Here is a 19,520-nt window from a genome sequence, read left to right on the forward strand (position 1 = left end):
TTTTTTCTCATTAATGATCTTAATACTATACGATGTAAAGGGTTAGTCGTAGACAGAGTTAGAGAAGTTAGGCTGTTTGTGAAATAAAATGGAAAAGAATTGTCAAATACTAGTGAAAGTACAGTCACTTTACATCTTGCCGTAATATTTGGTGCTTAATATTTGTTAAAACTCTCCTATAAACTATTTTATTTGCTTTTCAACGATCCTATAGGATAAATGGGCAGATGTCATCCTTATTTTATAGATGAAGAAACTGAAGCTTAACATAGTAAGAGGAGACAAAACTAAAATCAGGTCTTCTTGCTCTTAGTTCGTTGCTCTTTCCCGCTACTATACTGCTACATGTCCACACTTCCCTGGATGACCCCTTTGTATATATAGAAAGAAAATCAACACTGTAGACTTGGAGTCTTATCTAACTAAACAGGAAGGCTAAAACAGAACTGAATTTTTATCCATAAAAATGTCCTTGCCATTATACAGGTTGATAGAAAATATTTGTATGCCTATAATTTATATACATTTCCTGTTTAATCCTAATTTAAAGAACAGATGCTGCTCTGGAATAAATTTTTAACTTTACCTGGGAAATCTTTTGTTTTTCAGAGATCTTGTTTTCTAAAAGTATCTGATGAAAATATGACCAGCATTTGAACTACCTTTTCTGAAGACAAATAGTCTACAGATAATATTCGACATATTAGTTCTAGTAAGTGCTCTTTAGTTTCACTTTGTAAAAATTCTCCATTAGTTTACTCATCATCTTTTGAGATAATTATGAATGTTGAAGGGATACGATGGCAACTGAGAGTTCATTTGGGTTATAACAGGGAATCTTTCTATGGTATATTTTCTTTAATATACATTTAAAACATAGACACAGATGATACATACATACATACTAATAAATACATACATACATATATATATAAAATTTTTCTTACCCTGAAATATATGCTTGTGTATACCTTGTGGACAAACACACACATATGTATGTATGTCTGTATGTGTGTGTGTATGTATGTATGTATGTTTCGGGGTAAAGAAAGTTATACATATCAGGAGTTCCTACAGTTTATACTATTTCAAGCCACAAGCATAAGAATATAAGAGAAGGGGGGAAAAAAACTTGGCCTGATATTGAACTCAGCAGTTCTGAATTAAGTGTTCAGAATAAACTTTTCCTCTTACTCTTTCATCTAAAATGAATAACTTGTAGTGAACAAAAAGGAAAGTATATTAATTTTATTAATTTTTTTAAGATCCTTGAATATTTCCTGGTGGAAGGTGAGATTTTAATTCTGGGGGTTAGAGTGAAGAAGTGAAGAATGGACAAATCTTTGGTTCTTATTTGTGGGCTATTTCTTCAAAAAATGAAATTAACTGTACCTTTTATTTAATTGGGAAAATAATTTTGGGAGAAGATAACAGCACTATAAAAAGGTAATCATTCAGTCATGAATTACTTTTAAAGCTACAAGATGCCTGTTGCTATATAAGCTTCCCTAGTGTCAATTTATACATTTATCACTTATTTACTCAGTAATTTCACATTTAGGTAATGCATGCCTATTAGTTGCCAGGGCTTGGCCTGGACCTAGGGAATGCAAGAATGAGGAATGCATAGGAGCTGACAGCCTAGAGGGAGACAAAAAAGAGTAAAAAATAAAGTCTTTCCTTAGAGAGATCTGTGAATTATTAAGAACTTTCATTGCTAATTTTATAAACCAAATTAATACAGAACAGACCCAAAAATTCAACATAATTTTCGAGCAGGATTAGTAGCAAATTCACTAAAACTTTTTCATAAATATGTGAAACTATCCTGTGAATGTGTCTTTTCTTTTGGATATATAGTTGTCTTTAAATTGTAGGTTATGATTTGTTGTTGTTGTTGTTGATGGAAAAAAAGTCCTTAATGTAGTGGTTCTCCTATCCTGGATGTATGGCTTCAAACTCATTCCTGGGTTTTCTTGGTTGTATTGTTCTGTCTGTAGGGTAGGGCCTTACCCTGAGATAATACCAATTAACGGTCTTGCTAAATTTGGTAAGCCAATACCTATACAAGTCATCACTACTCTACTTCTACTCTTGAGTTCCTTACATGGCTTTGCTTTTAATTTTAAACATAATCTGGAAAAAGCTCTTCGAATGCTTTAAAAACTCTATGGCAAGGGGAAGGCAGTAGGCCTAGCAGGACTTTGGATCATGAGTAGTTTCTAGGATTAGGCTCTGGTTAGTAGGACCTACACATCTGCTGAAATAAGTCAGACAGAGAAAGACAAATACCATATGATTTCACTTATATGTGGAATCTAAAGAACAATATAAATGAACAAACAAAACAGAAACAGACTTATAGATACAGAGAACAAACTGATGGTTGCCAGATGGGAGCGGGGTATGTGGGCTAGGTGAAAAAGGTGAAGGAATTAAGAAGTACAATCAATAGTCATGAAATAGTCATGAGGATGTAAAGTACAGCATAAGGAATATAGTCAATAATATTGTAATAACTATGTATGGTTCTGGGTGGGTACTAGACTTATTGGGGGATCACTTCATAAATTATATAAATGTCTAAACACTATGCTGTATACCTGAAACAAATATAAAATAACATTAAATGTCAACTATAATTGAAAAAATAATAGTAAAAAAAAATGAGTACAAGTTCTGTAGTAATATGAGTAGTTTCAATTTTGATCCAACACTGAGTAGCTATATGACCTAAGGCAAGGGAAAAAAAAGAATCTACACATCTGCCTCTACAGACTCCTTCCAGCAGTAGTTGACACAGTTTCTGCCACAATCACTTAGAGCACTGCTGCCCACTAGCCCTGAGGGTTGAAGGACAGTTCAGCATTGAGCACGACTCTATTGGTGGACTCAGCAAAAAGTGATAACCCAAAAAGCAAGAGACTTCCCAAGGTTGGCCCCTTTCATGTGGTCTATGTAAATAAAGCACAAAATTGTTGAAGGTATTCCTTGAGAGTGCCATGAATTAGTCATCTAAGGTGATAGACCTATGGAGTACGTGATTCCTCTAAAACTTTTGTTTTATCCAGGATCCGTGAGCTGAATAGGTCTCAAGACCTTCCTTAGGGCATGACAAAAATACACTGCCACTTCTAGGAGCCATGCCCCGTTACAGTCTTAGGTCAAAGGATTCACCATCAATTTCAACTGTTTCAATAGAGGGCTATGGTCACTAAGAGCCAAACAAAGAAGGCTTTCCAAGTAATAGCCACAACTGTGATGGATGCTCCAGTTGTGTTCTATAGATCCACCATACAAAGATTTAGTTGATAATAAAAGGTCACTCTAATCTGGTTTAATTCCATTTGAGAACCAATAATTGTGTTTTCCACCAGCCTTATGATGTGGCTTCAGAATCTGAGGCCTAGGTTGTGGTCTTCAGCCTGAATCTTTTGGACCTTGATGGAATGAACAAACATTGATGCAAGAAGTTACAACTCACATTGCTGAAGAGCTACATCTGGATTGTCCATAACTGGTAGAAGTACATGTGGGTACCAAGGGGGATATTGCATCCACATGTAGAACACTGGAGATGATAGTAGTAGCTGTGGCTTTAGCTCTCTCTTGTAGCTCCCTGCCAATGCCCTTTTAGAAGTATTTCTATAAAGAATATTTGTATAGCACTTTGCAATTACTGAAAGTGGACTTTTTAAAAAATGTACAGAAACCTCATATTGGATTGTAGCTAAAATTAAAAATTCATTGCTATTATCACTTATTTAATCATTAGATCTTATACAGCATCCATCTAGTTCTTAAGGGAGATGTCTCCTTGGTTTTAGTCTATTTCTCCTTTCAATTCTGTCAGTTTTTGCTTCACACATTTTGATGGTCATCAGATGTATAAATGTTTATAACTGTTATATCTTCTTGCTGTATTGAATCTTTTGTTAATATGTAATGTCCTTTGTCTCTTGTAAACTTTTTTTTTTTAATATGAAGTCTATTTTAACTGGTATTAGTATACCCATCCCTGCTCTCTTCTGGTTACCATTTGCATGGAAACATTCCCATCCTTTCACTTTCAACCTGTCTTGTGTCTTTGAATCTCAAATGAGTTTCTTGTACTTGGGTTATATGTTTTTAACTCTTATGCCAATCTGTTTTGACTGGAGAGTTTAATCCATTCACAGGGTAATTACTGAAAAGAAGAGATTCACTTCTGTCATTGTGCTATTTTTTTAAATATATGCCTTACAGCATTTTTTGGTCCTTCAATTCTTTTGTAGTGAAATGTTTACATTCTTTTCTCATTTCCTTTTCTGTATATTCTGTAGCTAATATTATGGTGATTATAATGGAAGTTACATTTAACAATCTAAAGTTATAACACTCTGATTTCAATATATACCAGCTTGGCTTCAATAACATACAAAAGCCCTGCTCCATTACAGCTCTATCTTCATCCCTTTTAGTGGTTGATGTCGCAACACTCCATCTTTATACACTATGTGTCCAAAAACATAAAGTAATCATTTTTTTAAATGCAGTAGACTCTTAAATTATGTAGAAAACAAGATTTGGAGTTAGAAAGCAAAGTTATAGTAACACTAGCTTTTACATTAATAACTTTTTTCTTTAAATGTATTCATTTCTTAAATCGCATAGGAAAAAAGTATAGTTACAAATCATTGTTACAATAATACTAGTTTTTATAACTGTCCTTGTATTTAACTCTGTTGAGATCTTTATTTCTCCATATGGCTTCCAGTTACTGTCTGGTGTCTTTTCATTTCACCTTCCAAGAAGCCCTTGAGCATTTCTTGCAAGGCAGGTCTAGTGATTGCCAACTCCCTCAGTTTCTGTATATCTAGAATGTCTTAATTTCTCACTTTTAAAGGGCAATTTTGCCAGATATAGAATTCTTGGTTGACAGGTTTTTGTTTTTGTTTTTCTTTTAGCATTTGAATATATTAGCTGACTGTCTTCTGGCTTCCAAGTTTCCGATGAGAAATCTGTTTATAGTCTTATTGAAGATCCCTCATATGTGACAATACACTTCTCTCTCACTACTTTCAAGATTCTTTGTCTTTTGAAAGTTTGTTTATAATGTGTCTCAGTATAGTTCTACTTTGAGTTCATCTTACTTGAAATTCATTGACCTTCTTAGATATTTATATTCTTTCATCTTTCATCAAATTAATGAAATTTTTAGCCATTATTTCTTCAAATATTCTCTCTCCTCCTTCTGGGACTCCCACAATATGTATGTTGGTCCTCTTAATAGTGTCCCATAGGTCTTTTAGGCTCTGTTTGCTTTTCGTCAGTCTTTTTTCTTTCTGTTCCTCTGACTTGAGAATTTCCATTTTCCTATCTTCAAGTTTGATAATACTTTCTCCTGTCTGCTCAAATCTGCATTTGAATTCATCTAGGGATTTTTCATTTCAGTTACTGTACTTTCCAGCTCCAGAAGTTCTTTTGGGTTTCTTTTTAAGTTTTTAGTAATATTTTCATTTTGTTTACACATAATTTTCTTGATTTTCTTCACATCATCTTTTAGTTCTTTTAGCATCTTTAAGAAAGTTGTTTTAAAGTCTTTATATAGTATATCTGCCATTAGGTCTCTTTCACGGACAATTTTCCTTTCAATTGGTACTTTCCTGTTTTTTTGTATGCCTTATGATTTTTTTGGTTGAACATTGGATATTTGAATCTAATAATGTAGTAATTTTGGAAATTAGATTCTCCATTTTCTCCAAGATTTACTATTTTTTATTATCATTATTATTATTATATTATTATCATCATTATCATTTTGATTGTTGTAAGCAGTCTCTGTGCAATGGATCAGACTGAGGTATAAACTTAAAGTCACTTTTGGGCCTTTCTGTGGGTATGTTTGGTCACTTTCTAATTATCGCCTTGTATGCAGTTATTCTTAAATGTCCTAGTCTTTAATGTTCGGCTCCCAAAAGGGAAAAAAGCAAAAAAAGAAGGGAGATAAAAAAGGCTGCCAGCCCTTTAAATGTCTGAAAGTTATTTCGGCTAGAGGGAAAGGATCCTGCAACAATGAGAGGTGCAACAACAGCTGCCTGCCTCTTTGCTGACACCTCTGTGATCAGAAGCAGCAATAAACTATCAGAGCACAGATCCCCGATAGCGAGAGGATAAAGTCATTTTTGCCCATCCTGTCTCCTAAAGCTGTGTGCAAGCTCCTTCAGGAACACATGCAGAGCAGCCTGCGATGGACTAAGGGTGGAGGAAGGGCATCTGCTAAAAGCAAAGGGCTGAAATTGACCACAGTTTACCTTTCAAGTCTTCCCCTGGAAGTTGCAAGTCTTCAACAGATTCTAGAGTTCCAAAATAGTTACATCAGACAGATACTGCAGTGCAATTGTTGTCTAGGTAAAGAGACAGATTCCTGATGCTTCCTATTCAAACATCTTCTCAGAATCCTCTGCCAGCAGTGATAGGTATTTGATACTTATTGGTCTTTGGGTTTTTATGATACAAGAAAACAACTATTCCAAAACTTAGCTTGGCAAAATCAAGAATTGGAGAGAAATTTACTTTTTTTGTATGTTTGTTTACACCATGAAGAATAACATCTGGGGGAAAAAAGATTATTTACCTAGCTTAAAAGGTATACCTAATTTCATCATGGCTGCAATAATTAGATTTGCTTTTCAAATCAGATTTAAGAATGCTTTTCATTGCTACCAGAAACAGAACATGCCAGATAAATATAAAAGAGAGCCTATGAATACATTCTTCAGAAATAAAAAGTACTTTAGTGAAATGAAAATTCTTACTCTTGTCAAGTGGCTAGGAAAAGAGCTTTTAAAAGTGTGCACTCAGCAATATAAAGGGGCTACTTCATACAATGGCAGAACTCAGAGATGAGAGAACAGTTCACTACACCCCCTTGTGGCCACACCCAAATGTTTATAAACAGCTGATAGTTCTTTGAATTAGAAGAGTAACCCACATAGTGGGAGGTAGAGATTTAAACTTCAGAAGGGCCAATGGAAAAGAAGTACAGTTTCGGTGTGGTCAGTTAGAAGTTTTTAATGCATGAAAAGCTCTACTTTAGTAAATCAATCAATCAATCAATCACACATATATTCTGTTATAAGCTCAACAAATATTTCACTTCTCCATGAAATGCTGATGTCATCATTCTATTTCTTAAAACAGAAAACAAGCTGGTGGAACATCTTACTATCAAATAGCTCAAGAAAAAAACTTCTTTGTACTGTATTTGTAACTTTTCTGTAATAAGAGATTTTTCAAAATCAAAAAATAAAAAGATAAAATATAAGGATTAAATTGTCAGCTCATATTTACAATGGACTTTTCCTCTTTACCACTTTCTATTTTTTTTTTTTAAATCAATGAATTCCACCTCACATTCATTAGGAAGTCCACTATCCAAAAACCAGAAAATAACAAGTATTGGTAGAAATGTGAAGAACTTGAAACCCTTGTGCACTGGTGGTCAGAATGTAAAATGGTACAGTATGGTGGGTCTTTAAAATATTAAAAATAGAATTACTATATGATCCACTTCTGAGTAATACTCAATTAAAAGCTGGGTCTTGAGAAATCTGTACACCCATGTTCATAGCAACATTATTCACAATAGCCAAAAGGTGGAAGCAACCTAAATGTCCATTAACAGATAAATGGAGAAATAAAGTGTGGCATATATATACAATAAAATACTATTCAGCTTTAAAAACGAAATTTTGACACATGCTATAACTTGGATGAAACTTGAGGACACTATGCTAAATGAAATAAGCCAGTTACAAAAGGACATACATTGTATGATTCTCCTTATATGAGGTACCTACAGTAGTTACATTCTCAGAAATGGAAAGTAGAATGTTGGTTGCCAGGGGCTGGAGGAAGAGAAGGATGGGGAATTACTGTTTGATGGGTACAGGGTTTCAGTTTTGGAAGTAAAGTATTCTTCAGGTTAATATACTCTTTAACTGGAACATATACTGAAGTAGAAGTACATCCGTACTCTTCACAGCCAAAATACAGGCAATGTAGTACATTTATTGTCATTATGATACATAAATCCATACAAAAATTATTCTACCAAATAGGCTGGAATTAAATGATATCTCAAAAGTAAAAAACAAATAATAGAGCAAATAAAAGATAAAGAAAACTTGATGAAGTACCAGAGACAGAGATCTAGAGGAAAGATTTTTCCACAAACTAAGTGAATTAATAACAGTACCATTGTGAAACTATATCTTACACAAAGACATGCCCTGATTCACTTCTAGTAAAGATATAATTTCTAGTAAAGATATCAACATTTTCTATTCTCATTTATTCATTCCACAAACGTTTACTGAGTGTCAACTATATGCTAACTGCTGTGGATACTGAGATAAAAGACAGTCTCTGTCCTCATGGTGCTGTCAGATGGGGAGGTGATTGCCCACCTCTAGCCATTTACCTGCAACAGCTTCCTGGAGAATCTGCTTGCCTTTTCTTATACTGTATAACACTGCTAGTCTCTCTTCTGGCAGTCATGTCATTCCTCCATACAAAGATCTCTCATCAAATCAAAACTCCTCTGCTTTTAAGACATAGACAATTATCTTCTTATTGTCCCCAAAACACATTAGCACCTATATCCAAATTACTGAGGATTTCCTTCTTCTCTCTCCCATCCTTCTACATTTGGAATGCTCTTCTGCTCTCCTATCTAAATTCATTTACTCAAGACCTGGCTCTTCCAAGAGATTGTCTGAGACTTCACTGGCCCACATTGCTCTCTCTCTCCTCTATCTGCTGAAAACTTTCTTTTCATTGCTAGGTTTGAAGTACCTTAGGGAAAACAATAAGTTTTCAAAAGTGAAGAACTTTTTCAGTAGATAGTGAGTAAATCTTTGCATTTATGAAGACTAAAGAGGAAGAAACTAGGCTTAAAAATAGGAGAGGTTTTGGGCTGAACATGAAAAGTTACTTTGCACTGAGTTGTTAAAAACATAAAAATTGGCAACATATATGTATTGCTTGAGTTGGGGAAAAACATTTTAAAAAGAACAATTTCTCCCAGGTCTTTGAACCCATGTTATTTTATAATACTATAAATTGCTCACTCCAAAGGCAATTTCCTAAATTGTCATTCCTTTTTACTTTATACAATTCTTAAAGCTGGTATAGACAGGAATGAAATAACTCTATTGTAATTAAAATGTTTATTTTCTTAATTTAAATCTAAAGTACTTTGTATCTTACCACAGCTATTCACCCTAAAAAAGACGTCTTTGGATTTCAAATTTTTATTTTGCTGGCATATTTCTTTTTTTTCATTTGTTATCATAATTTTATTAGGTTGTCTCATATGAGATAGCTGTTTATAGGTCAAAATAGTTTAATATTGGCATGCTTTATGATTTAGTTTTATAGTTACCTTCTCAGCTGTTCCCCAGTCAGCAAAGTGGGTCATTACACAACAAGAATAAAATCTATGAGCTCATAAGTATGCAAAAGGAAGACTGGCGTTGAATTTCATCTATTTTAGCTTTTCGCTAGAAAAGTAATGACACACAATTTGGTTTTCAGTTCTGTAATCATGCTATCTTTTTATGCCTATTTTCTGAGAAAGACAAATTATTCCTAGAATTTAAATGTCATTAAAAAAGGGGCCTGTTTGTTTTTAAATTGTAGTAGAATACACATAACAAAACTTGCAATCATAACCATTTTTAAGTGTACAGTAGCATTAAATAAATTCATACTGTTGTGCAGCTATCATCATCATCCATATCTAGAACTTTATTCGCTTCCAAAAGGGAAACTCTGTACCCATTAAACAATAACTCTCGTCCTCCCCTTCTCCCAGCCCCTGGTAACCAACATTCTACTTTCCATCTCTGAGAATTTGACCACTGAAGGTACCTCATATAAGGGGAATCATACAATATGTGTCCTTTTGTAACTGGCTTATTTCACTTAGCATAATGTTCTCAAGTTTCATCCAAGTTATAGCATGTGTCAGAATTTCCTTCCTTTTTAGGACTAAATAATATTCTATTGTAAGCATATGCCACATTTTGTTTATCCATTCATCTGTTAACGGACATTTGGCTGCTGTGAATAGTACTGTGGTGAACATGAGTGTACGAACTTCTCGCGACTCTGCCTTTAATTCTTGGGTACATATTTGGAAGTGGAATTGCTGAATCATGTGGTAATTCTATTTTAAATTTTTGAGGACTCGTCATATGGTACCCTTTTAAATTCCCACCAACAGTGCACAAGGCTTTCAAGTTCTTCACATCCTTATCAACACTTGTTATTTTCTGTTTTTTGGATAGTGGACATTGTAATGAATGTGAGATGATATCTCATTATAATTTTGATTTGCATTTCCCTAATGATTAGTGAAGTTGAGCATCTTTTCATGTGCTTATTGGTCATTGTTTATCTTCTTTGGAGAGAAATGTCTATTCAAGTTTTTTGCCCATTTTTAATTGAGGTTATATAATGGTTAACTTTATGTGTTAATCTGATTGGGCTACAGGGTGCCCAGATATTTGATTAAACATTATGTCTCTGAGGGAATTTCTGGATGAGATTAACATTTGAATCAGTAGACTGAATAAAGCAGATTACTCTCTCCAATGTGGGTGAGTTTCACTATTCCATTGAAGGCTTGAATAGAACAAAAGGCTGAGTAAGGAAGAATTCATTCTTTCTGCCTGACTTGACTTTGAGCTAAGACATCAGTCTTGTCCTGACTTCGGACTGCGATTCAAACTGGAAGTTATGTCTTCAGCTCTCCTGGGTCTCCAACTTGCAGATCTTAGGACTTCTCAGGTTCCATAATTGTATGAGTCAATTCCTTATAATAAATCTATCTATCTATATATTTCCCATTAAGTCTGTCTGGAAAACTCTGACTAATACAGATTTTAGTACTGAGAGGTAGGATGCTACTGTAACAAATATCTAAAAATTTGGAAGCAACTTTGGAACTGGATAGTGGGGTAGAGCTGGAAGAGTTTCGAGTTGTATGCCAAAAAAGGCTGAGATTGCCAAGAAGGGAGTGTTAAAAGGCAATCCTGGCAGAAAAAAAAGAGAAGAGCAGGAGAAAAAGCCTTCTTTTTCGAGAATACATAATATTCACGAATAGAATGTTGGTAGAAATGTGGGAGATAAGGGCCATTGTGATGAGATCTCAGATGGAAATGAAGAACATATTACCAGACAGTGGTGGAAAGGCAATCCTTGTTATAAAGTAACAAAGGACTTGGCTGAATTCTGGTCCCGTTCTAGTGTTTTGTGAAAAGCAGAACTTGTGAGCAATGAAATTGGATATTTAGCTCAGAAAATTTCTACACAAAGTGTTGAAGGAGCAACCCAGTTCCTCCTGACTGTTTATAGTAAAATAGTTGAAGAAATAAATGAATTGAAGAAAGAGTTGTGAAGCAGAAAAAGAAAAAGAACTTAAAATTTTTTTTTAAATTCTCAGCCTGTTCGTATTGCAAAAAATGAGAGCATGTTCAGAAGAAAACACCAAGAGTGTGGTGACCAACCATTTGGTAAAATTAATGTGGGTGTGAACCACAGAACTAACTGGCCATCTCGACAGAAGCCAGGAATAGGAATGGGATTATACTAGCAGAAAAACTGCCAGCTGAGACTAAAGGAAACAAAATGATTAGAAATTAAGGAAGTGTGAACATGCATTATCCTTCAAGAAAAAGGAAGGACCCCAAAGGCGATTCAGAGATCGTCAGGGCTGCTACTCCCACCACAGGCCTAGAGTGCAAAGCCTGAGATATAAGATGGCCTCTACCCTGGTTTCAAAGGGCGGGACCACTGCTCAACAGAGCACCACGTGGGTCAGCCCTTGTAGAACACAACATGGGTAGTACTCCAAGAGAGTCAAAGGTGCAGGGCTGCCCCGCAGGGATGACACCACCATTCTAGTGGGTCCTGAAAGCAGGACCACTGCCCCTGTCGGTCCAGAAGGCAAAGTATCAAACCAAAGAGGATAATTCTTGAGCTCTAAGATCTAATGGAATTTGCCTCGCTAAACTTTGGACTTACTTGGGACCTGTCACCTCTTCTTTCTTTTGTTTTTCCCTTTTGGAATGGGAATGTCTATTTGATGCCTATCCTACCACTGTATTTTGAAGTACATAGCTTATCTGGTTTCACAGGATCATAGGTGGAGAAGAATTTTGCCTGAAGTCTCACTCATATCTGATTTAGATGGTATTTAGATGAGACTTTGGACTTTAGAGTTGATGCTAGGATGAGTTAAGACTTTTGGGGCTGTTGGGATGGAATAAATAGTTTGTATGTGAAAAGGACAATATTTTAGGAGTCAGGGGTGGAATGTGTGCCACCCCAATTTCACAGGTTGAAGCTCCAACTCCCAATGTGATGGCATTTGGATATGGGAGCCTTTGAGAGATAATTAAGGTTAAATAATGTCATGAAGATGGAGCCTCCACAAAAGGATTAGTAGCCATATAAAAAGAGGAAGAGATCAGAGCACTCTCTCACTCACAGCCATGTAAGGACACAGCAAGACGGCAGCTGTCTGTAAGTCAAGAAGAGGGCACTCACCAGGAACCAAATTGATCTTGGACTTCTCAACCTCTAGAACTGTAAGAAATAAATGCCTATTGTTTAAGTCACTCAGTCTATGGTATTTTATTATAAGAGCCCAAGCTGACTAAGACTGTTTATGTCTTTTGTTGTTGACTTGTAAGAGTTCTTTATATATTCTGGACATTAACCCCTTATACGATTTTCAGATATTTTTTCCTATTCTGTGGGTTGCCTTTCACTGTTGACTATGTCCTTTGGTGCACAGAAGTTTTACATTTTGATGTAGTCTCAATTATTTATTTTTTGTTGTTGTTGCCTGGGCACATTGGTTTTTAAAGGCATCGTGGTTTGGGCTAATTATAAGATTACTTTAAACATGATTTAAATAAATGGTTTTTGGTTAAAATAAAAGATCATTAATGCAACATGTTTTTTATTACCTGGAACTGGTATTAGTTTTAATGATATGTACTTTACTATTCAATTCCCTACTATAAACCACAATTGAACCAACAACTGGCAAGATGAGTTCAGGCATGCTCAATGAAAAGATGCTAACTCAATGCTGGTTTATTCTCAGGTAAGTGATGGAGAATGCCAGAACAATCTGTAGCAGCAAAGCACACAAAAATCATCCTCTTACATATCACCTAGCTCAAGAGGCATTGATTTGGCACTTAGGAGTTTTTTTGCTTTGAGTCAAACTTAAGTAATTAGATTTAGAAACAGCCTGGGAAACACACATTGTAAGAAAGTACAATAGGCAATTAAAATTTTGATTTTTTCAAATGGGTGCTACTAGGTTTTTCTTCATTTATTTCTATAAATGACTTTTTTTCTCATGACTAGAAGCCTACACAAACCCTCTAATCATATTTATGATTTATTGCCAATAACTTTAAAAACAGGGGTCTTTATGGTTCTTAATGGCTTGATAATTCAGTGCTGTGAATAAGAGAATAAACTTCATTGCTTCATCATTATGTAACTTTTTTGGAACAACAATTATCCCAGTAGATGCCAAGTCATATGTAAAGCTTAATTAAAATTAACCCAGAGATCTTTAAATTTGGTCTACTAGAAAATTTAAGAATTTTTTGGAATCCTTTTTTATTCAATGGGAATAAGGTTATGATGCCTCTGGTAAGCATTCAGCTAAAATTTCTTCTGGTTTCTATGTCTTAGCCCTATGCAAAACAATGACACTTCACTGTCAGATCTTCCCTAAGAGATGGTGAAAAATTAAGCTTTATGCCAAAATTTTTGTGATAACCAAGGCTAGAAAATATTGCCAATAACCTTAGTTACTGATGAAAAGGAACTATTTTTACATTAAGTTGTAGTTTATAAGAGCGAGGTATATATCAACAAACACCTGATAATTATCATTAAGGAAACATTTTCTTTAGCCAGCTTCTGTACAATGATCATGCTTATTGTCTCTTTTCTTTGTATCATCCAGAATGGCTCATGTGATTGTGTTCAGAGGATACAAGTTTGCTAACATTTAAATGACCATCTAGGATTTACCGGAACTGCTTCCTGTAGGAGAGTCAATTTAAAAAACCACTTAAAGGAAATTACAGAAATGTTATATACTTCCTAGATGTCTCATAATTTTTTTTTTAATGGTAGCAGATATTGGTACCCTTTTAACAGCATGCCCCCTACTGCATGAGAGGGAGAAAAAAAGTTTCATCGTATTTGAAAGGACTGAGTAAGTTATTCAATATATCCTTTGTATTTAGGAAGTAAAATATTAACCAATCTGAAAGAAGTGCAAAATCTATCAAAATGAATGACAAATATAAGTGCAAAACTAAAGGCTAAAATTTTCTTCAGTTGATATTTTCCTAAAAGGTAAAGAATATTTGCTTTTTTATTACCCAAGATAGTTCTAGAGACTTGGTTCAAAACTGGGCCTTTCTGCATTTTCTAAAAAGCAATCTATCATTTTACTTATTTTATTTAATTCATTTATTTAATTGTTGAAGTATGATGACATACAAAATTATATGTTTCAGGTGTACAACATAATGCAATCTACCATTTAAAATCTTTGAGTCAGTAACTAGATTCTTAAAGCAATCCCATTAGAGACCAATTAAGGAGTTTGGAAAACCAGAGATAAGCTAATATGATAAGACCGAGAAAAAAATCAGAGAAAAAGCATTAACTACAGAAATGCTATAGGATATAATGAACAAACATACCTCCTGGGCTGTGACCGGCATTCCTCCTCCCCACTGTCTGCCTCCTGTATAGACAGGAAAATGAGAAAAATAAGTTACAACCTGAGGTCTCATATCACAATGTCAACAATGCAATTTTACTAAGCGTTTTATGTAAGAATATCCCTTTCAAGCTGTGCACTTGAACTAAATTCTCTCTATAAAAAGTGACTTCAACCAACCCAGGAGGTTATATAAATCAATAGAATTTATTCCCAGAGGAAACTTCAACAATAGTCTACAAATTTCATTGATAACAAAGTACTGATAATTAAAAGAATTACCTCTAAAAGCCAACTGAAGATGTTATATTATTGTTTCATATAGTTATATTATTGTTATGCTACGAATTCAAAATGAGTGGGCATTCTGACTACCACCAAATCTCACCGAGATGACCTATTAATGATTCTTATCCCCAAAGAACAACCTAAACAATAAGCACCATTTCATAAAGTGCTCATTATCAAATCACCATTACCATCAACATAATGGCTACTACTTCTTGAGTATAACATGTCAGGCACCTTGCTCAACACTTTAAGTACATTGTTCTACCTTTTCCTTATAAACTCAGAAAGAAGGTTGATGGTACCATATTTTCCACTGATTCTAATATACACACATAACTTAGGATAAATCAATGTGATAAAAAAATCACTGAATCATAGTTTAATTGCAATATTTAGTTTTTCTTAGTGGCACTGAAAATAATTGAAGGTGTTATAGCAATTTAAACTCAACAAGATATGAATATTTTACAGATGAAGAAACTGAAATTCACAGAGGAAAGAAGTTGCCCAAGGAAACTCATATTGTGAAGCAAGAATTAAAACTGATAAAATACTGCCTTCCCAGTGGAGCAAAAAATGGCATAGATGGTAGAGGCTCTGTTCATCCCTCTGGTGACCAAATCAAAGTTGTGAGGGAAACAAGGAGCAGCAGCAAGGAAAAATCACCTGGGATGAACAAGCCACACAACTAGGGAGAAATCCAAGAAATCACCCTGCAATAGCAGAAGGTAGGACGGGGCGAGGACATGGAGCTGTTGGATCTCGAGTGGCTGAGTGAGATGGAGGCTGCGGCAGCAGCAGATGCCTCTTAAAGGGGCCATGTCCAGAGTGACATCAGAAACATGGCTGGGTGAGAGACGTCCCTGGATCTCTCTCCTTGAAACAACAATAAGCTGAATAACTAAAACTCAACAAAAAAAACACCCAAACTGCACATCAGCACGTCTGAATGTGGGATCTGCGCAAAAGAGCTACCAAAGGTCAGAATTCTGGGTGTCGAGTGGTGGACTGGGAAAAACAAAGAAGTTGCCTCTCACGGCCACCAGAGCGCCCTGTAAGAGAAGGGGGAGGGAGGAAGGTGTGGCGACTTCCCTGAACAGCCCTGCCTGGGAGTGCTGTGAGCTCCACATAGCCAGCAGCAATGCCCAGTCATCAGGGCAGAAGGCAGAGAAATGGGAACGGCAGAAAAACGGGGATGGCAGAGAATCAACAGTTGATTTTTACTGGCTGCGGTTGCAAAACCGAGGCTGAGCCACAGCCTCCATCCGCCAACCCAGAGGGCCTCTCCCCCCATATCCTCCGAGGCAGAAAGCCATGGAGCCCCAGGGGAATCTGAGCAAATGCTACTGAAACTGTCGCTAATGCTGACAGGAACTGAGACTGAGGGTAGCGAGCATGATTAAATATTTATAAGGAAAAAAAAAGACATTATTAAGACTCTATATAAAGCAGAGTTCCAAGGGGCTTAGACGCCACCTACTGGAAACCAAAAGAAAAACACTTCCTTTGCAACAGGCTAGGAACCATTATATAATAAATCTTCTTTCTGGAAAAAAAAAAAATCAGAACACACTTCCATTAATGCCCAGGCGGAGAAATAGTCCATTAAACACCATGAACAACCAAAGTGACAAGTCATTTCAGAAAGAAAGAGAAAAATCTCCAGAAAATAAGCTTATAGACATAAAAATATACAACTTAAATGAGAGAATTTAGGATGGTACTTCTGGAAAACTCAGAGTTCCGAAATGTATCACATCAACAATTTCAGGAGTTGGAAAAACAACTAGATGCGCAGAATGAGTTCTTTAGCAAGGAAACTGAAACCTTCAAAAAGAACCAAATAGACCTTCTGGAGATAAAGAACACACTGCAAGAGTTGAAAAATGAAATAAGAAGCTTAGGAAATAGAGTTGACCAAATGGAGGAAAGGATCAGTGATATCGAAGACAGAAATCTAGAAATAAATCAGAAGGAAGAGAGGAACAGAAGAATGAAAAATAGTGAAAGAGAAATACAAGAACTAGGTGATAAAATCAGAAGAGGAAACATAAGAATAATGGGTATTATCAAAGGCGAGGAAAAGGAGCAGGGATTAGAAAGCATTTTCAGACAAATAGTTAACGAGAATTTCCCAAATCTAAGGAATGAGCTGGAGCTTGGAATTCAAGAAGTCAATAGAACATCCAATTATCTCAACCCAAAAAGGCATATTGTGTTAAAATTATCAAAAATCAACAACAAAGACAGAATTCTCAAGGCGTCCAGGGAAAAGAAGATATAACCTATAAAGGAAAACCCATTAGATTATTGTTGGACTTCTCAGCACACACCTTACAAGCCAGAAAGGAGAGAAATATTCAAACTATTAAATGAAAGGAACTACCAGTCAAGAATAATGTATCCAGCTAAGCTCTCCTTTAGATATGAAGGAGAAATAAAGACATTTTCAGACATATAAAAATTGAGGGAATTCACTACATGGCCTGCACTATAGGAAATACTGAAAGGGGGCAGCTCACCTAAAACAAAATGACCAAAAAAAAAAAAATGTAATTAGGAGTAAAGTGACTAGCAGGCTGATAGAAGCATAGGAGTACAACCCTTACTAGGAATAGGGCATTATAAGCTTAAAAATAAGAAGAGATTTGCTATAGCAAGATACTAATGAATGTTCAGCATACATAGGGACAAACTGAGACAGCAATGACTGAAAAGGGGAGGACTCAAAGATGCAAATTCACAAAGGAGAATGAAGATAAGGCAAGTGCAGAAGAAAAGGGACGACTGTGTGTGTGTGTGTGTGTGTGTGTGTGTGTGTGTGTGTGTGTGTAACTATCCTTTACATATTCATAATGGTAACCACACACCAAAGATTCAGAACCAAAGTATGTAACAAAACAAGAAGGACCAGAGGGAAAACCCACAAAAGCCAACCAAAATTAAAAACAAAACAAACAAACAAACAAACAGAAACATAAGGACAAGGAAGCAATGGAAACACTGAGTTACCGGAAAGCAAAAGATAAAATGGCTATAAGAAGACCTCGTATTTCAGTAATCACCCTAAATGTAAATGGACTGAACTCACCAATGAATCAAAAAACAAAACCCAACCATATGCTGCCTCCAGGAGACACATCTCAGCTCCAAAGACAAATATGTACTCAAAGTGAAAGGGTGGAAAATGATATTTCAAGCAAATGGCATTCAGAGAAAAGCAGGAGTAGCGGTACTAATATCAGATGAAATAGACTTCAAAATAAAAAAGAAAGATACTGAGGGACACTTCATAATGATAAAGGGAATCATGCACCAAGGAGACATAACACTTATTATTTATATCTATGCTGTCAATCAAGGAGCCTCGAAATATGTAAAGCAATTAATAACAGAACTAAAGGGAGAAACAGACCAAAACACTATCATAGTAGGGGACCTAAATACCCCACTGGTGGATATGGACAGATCATCCAAACAGAAAATTAATAAGGAAATAACATCCTTAAATGATATATTAGACCAACTGGACATAACTGACATTTACAGAGCCTTTCATACAGCTGCTTACACATTCTTCTCTAGTGCACATGGAACATTCTCAAAGATTGACTACATATTGGGACACAGAGATAGCCTCAATAAATATAAGAGGGTTGAAATCATACCAACCATATTCTCTAATCATAATGCTTTGAAACTAGAGATCAACTGCAAAAAGAAATCAGGAAGAACCACAAATACATGGAGATTAAACAACATACTACTGAAGAATAACTGGGTCAGAGACGAAATAAAAAGAGATCAAGAAATACATAGAAACAAATAATAATGATAGTACAACATACAAAATTTTTGGGATATGGCAAAAGTGGTCATAAGAGGAAAGTTCATATCATTACAGGCCTACCTCCAAAAACAAGAACGAGCCCAAATAATCACCCTAATGCTTCATCTTAAAAAACTAGAAAGGAAGAATAAATGAAGCCTAAAGCCAGCAAAAGGAAAGAAATCATCAAAATTAGAGCAGAATTAAATGAAATTGAAAACAAGCAAACAAACAAAACAATAGAAAAAATAAATACAACAAAGAGCTGAAAAGGTTAATAAAATTGATAAACCCCTGGCTAGACTCAGTAAAGAAAAAAGAGAAAGGACACAAATAAACAAAATCAGAGATGAAAGAGGGGAAATTCGACAGATACTGCAGAAATACAAAGGATCATACAAGAATACTATGAAAAAGTATATAACACCAAATTTAATAACCTAGAAGAAATGGATCAGTACTTAGAAAAATACAACCTTCCTAGACTGAATCAAGAACTGGAAATTCTAAATAGACTAATCGGCAGTATGGAAATTGAAACAATCATCAAAAACTTACCAAAAAGTAAAAGTCCAAGACCAGATG

At 35.3% G+C, this 19,520-nt stretch overlaps 1 protein-coding gene across 4 annotated transcripts in view; it reads right to left on the reverse strand.

The window, feature by feature from the left end:
• Positions 1-19,520, reverse strand: part of SSH2 (slingshot protein phosphatase 2) — a 223,245-nt gene that overhangs the window by 110,395 nt on the left and 93,330 nt on the right. For all 4 annotated transcript variants that reach the window (XR_005658057.1, XM_039886176.1, XM_039886175.1 and 1 more), the window contains one exon: positions 14,796-14,839. Coding sequence is in view for 3 of the 4 variants with exons in the window: in XM_039886176.1 (XP_039742110.1) it covers positions 14,796-14,839 (44 nt within the window). In the remaining variant the exon portion in view is untranslated. The remainder of the gene's footprint in view (positions 1-14,795; positions 14,840-19,520) is intronic.

The sequence above is a fragment of the Pteropus medius genome, unplaced genomic scaffold, assembly GCF_902729225.1.
Source record: "Pteropus medius unplaced genomic scaffold, Ma_sr-lr_union100, whole genome shotgun sequence".
NCBI lineage: Eukaryota > Metazoa > Chordata > Mammalia > Chiroptera > Pteropodidae > Pteropus > Pteropus medius.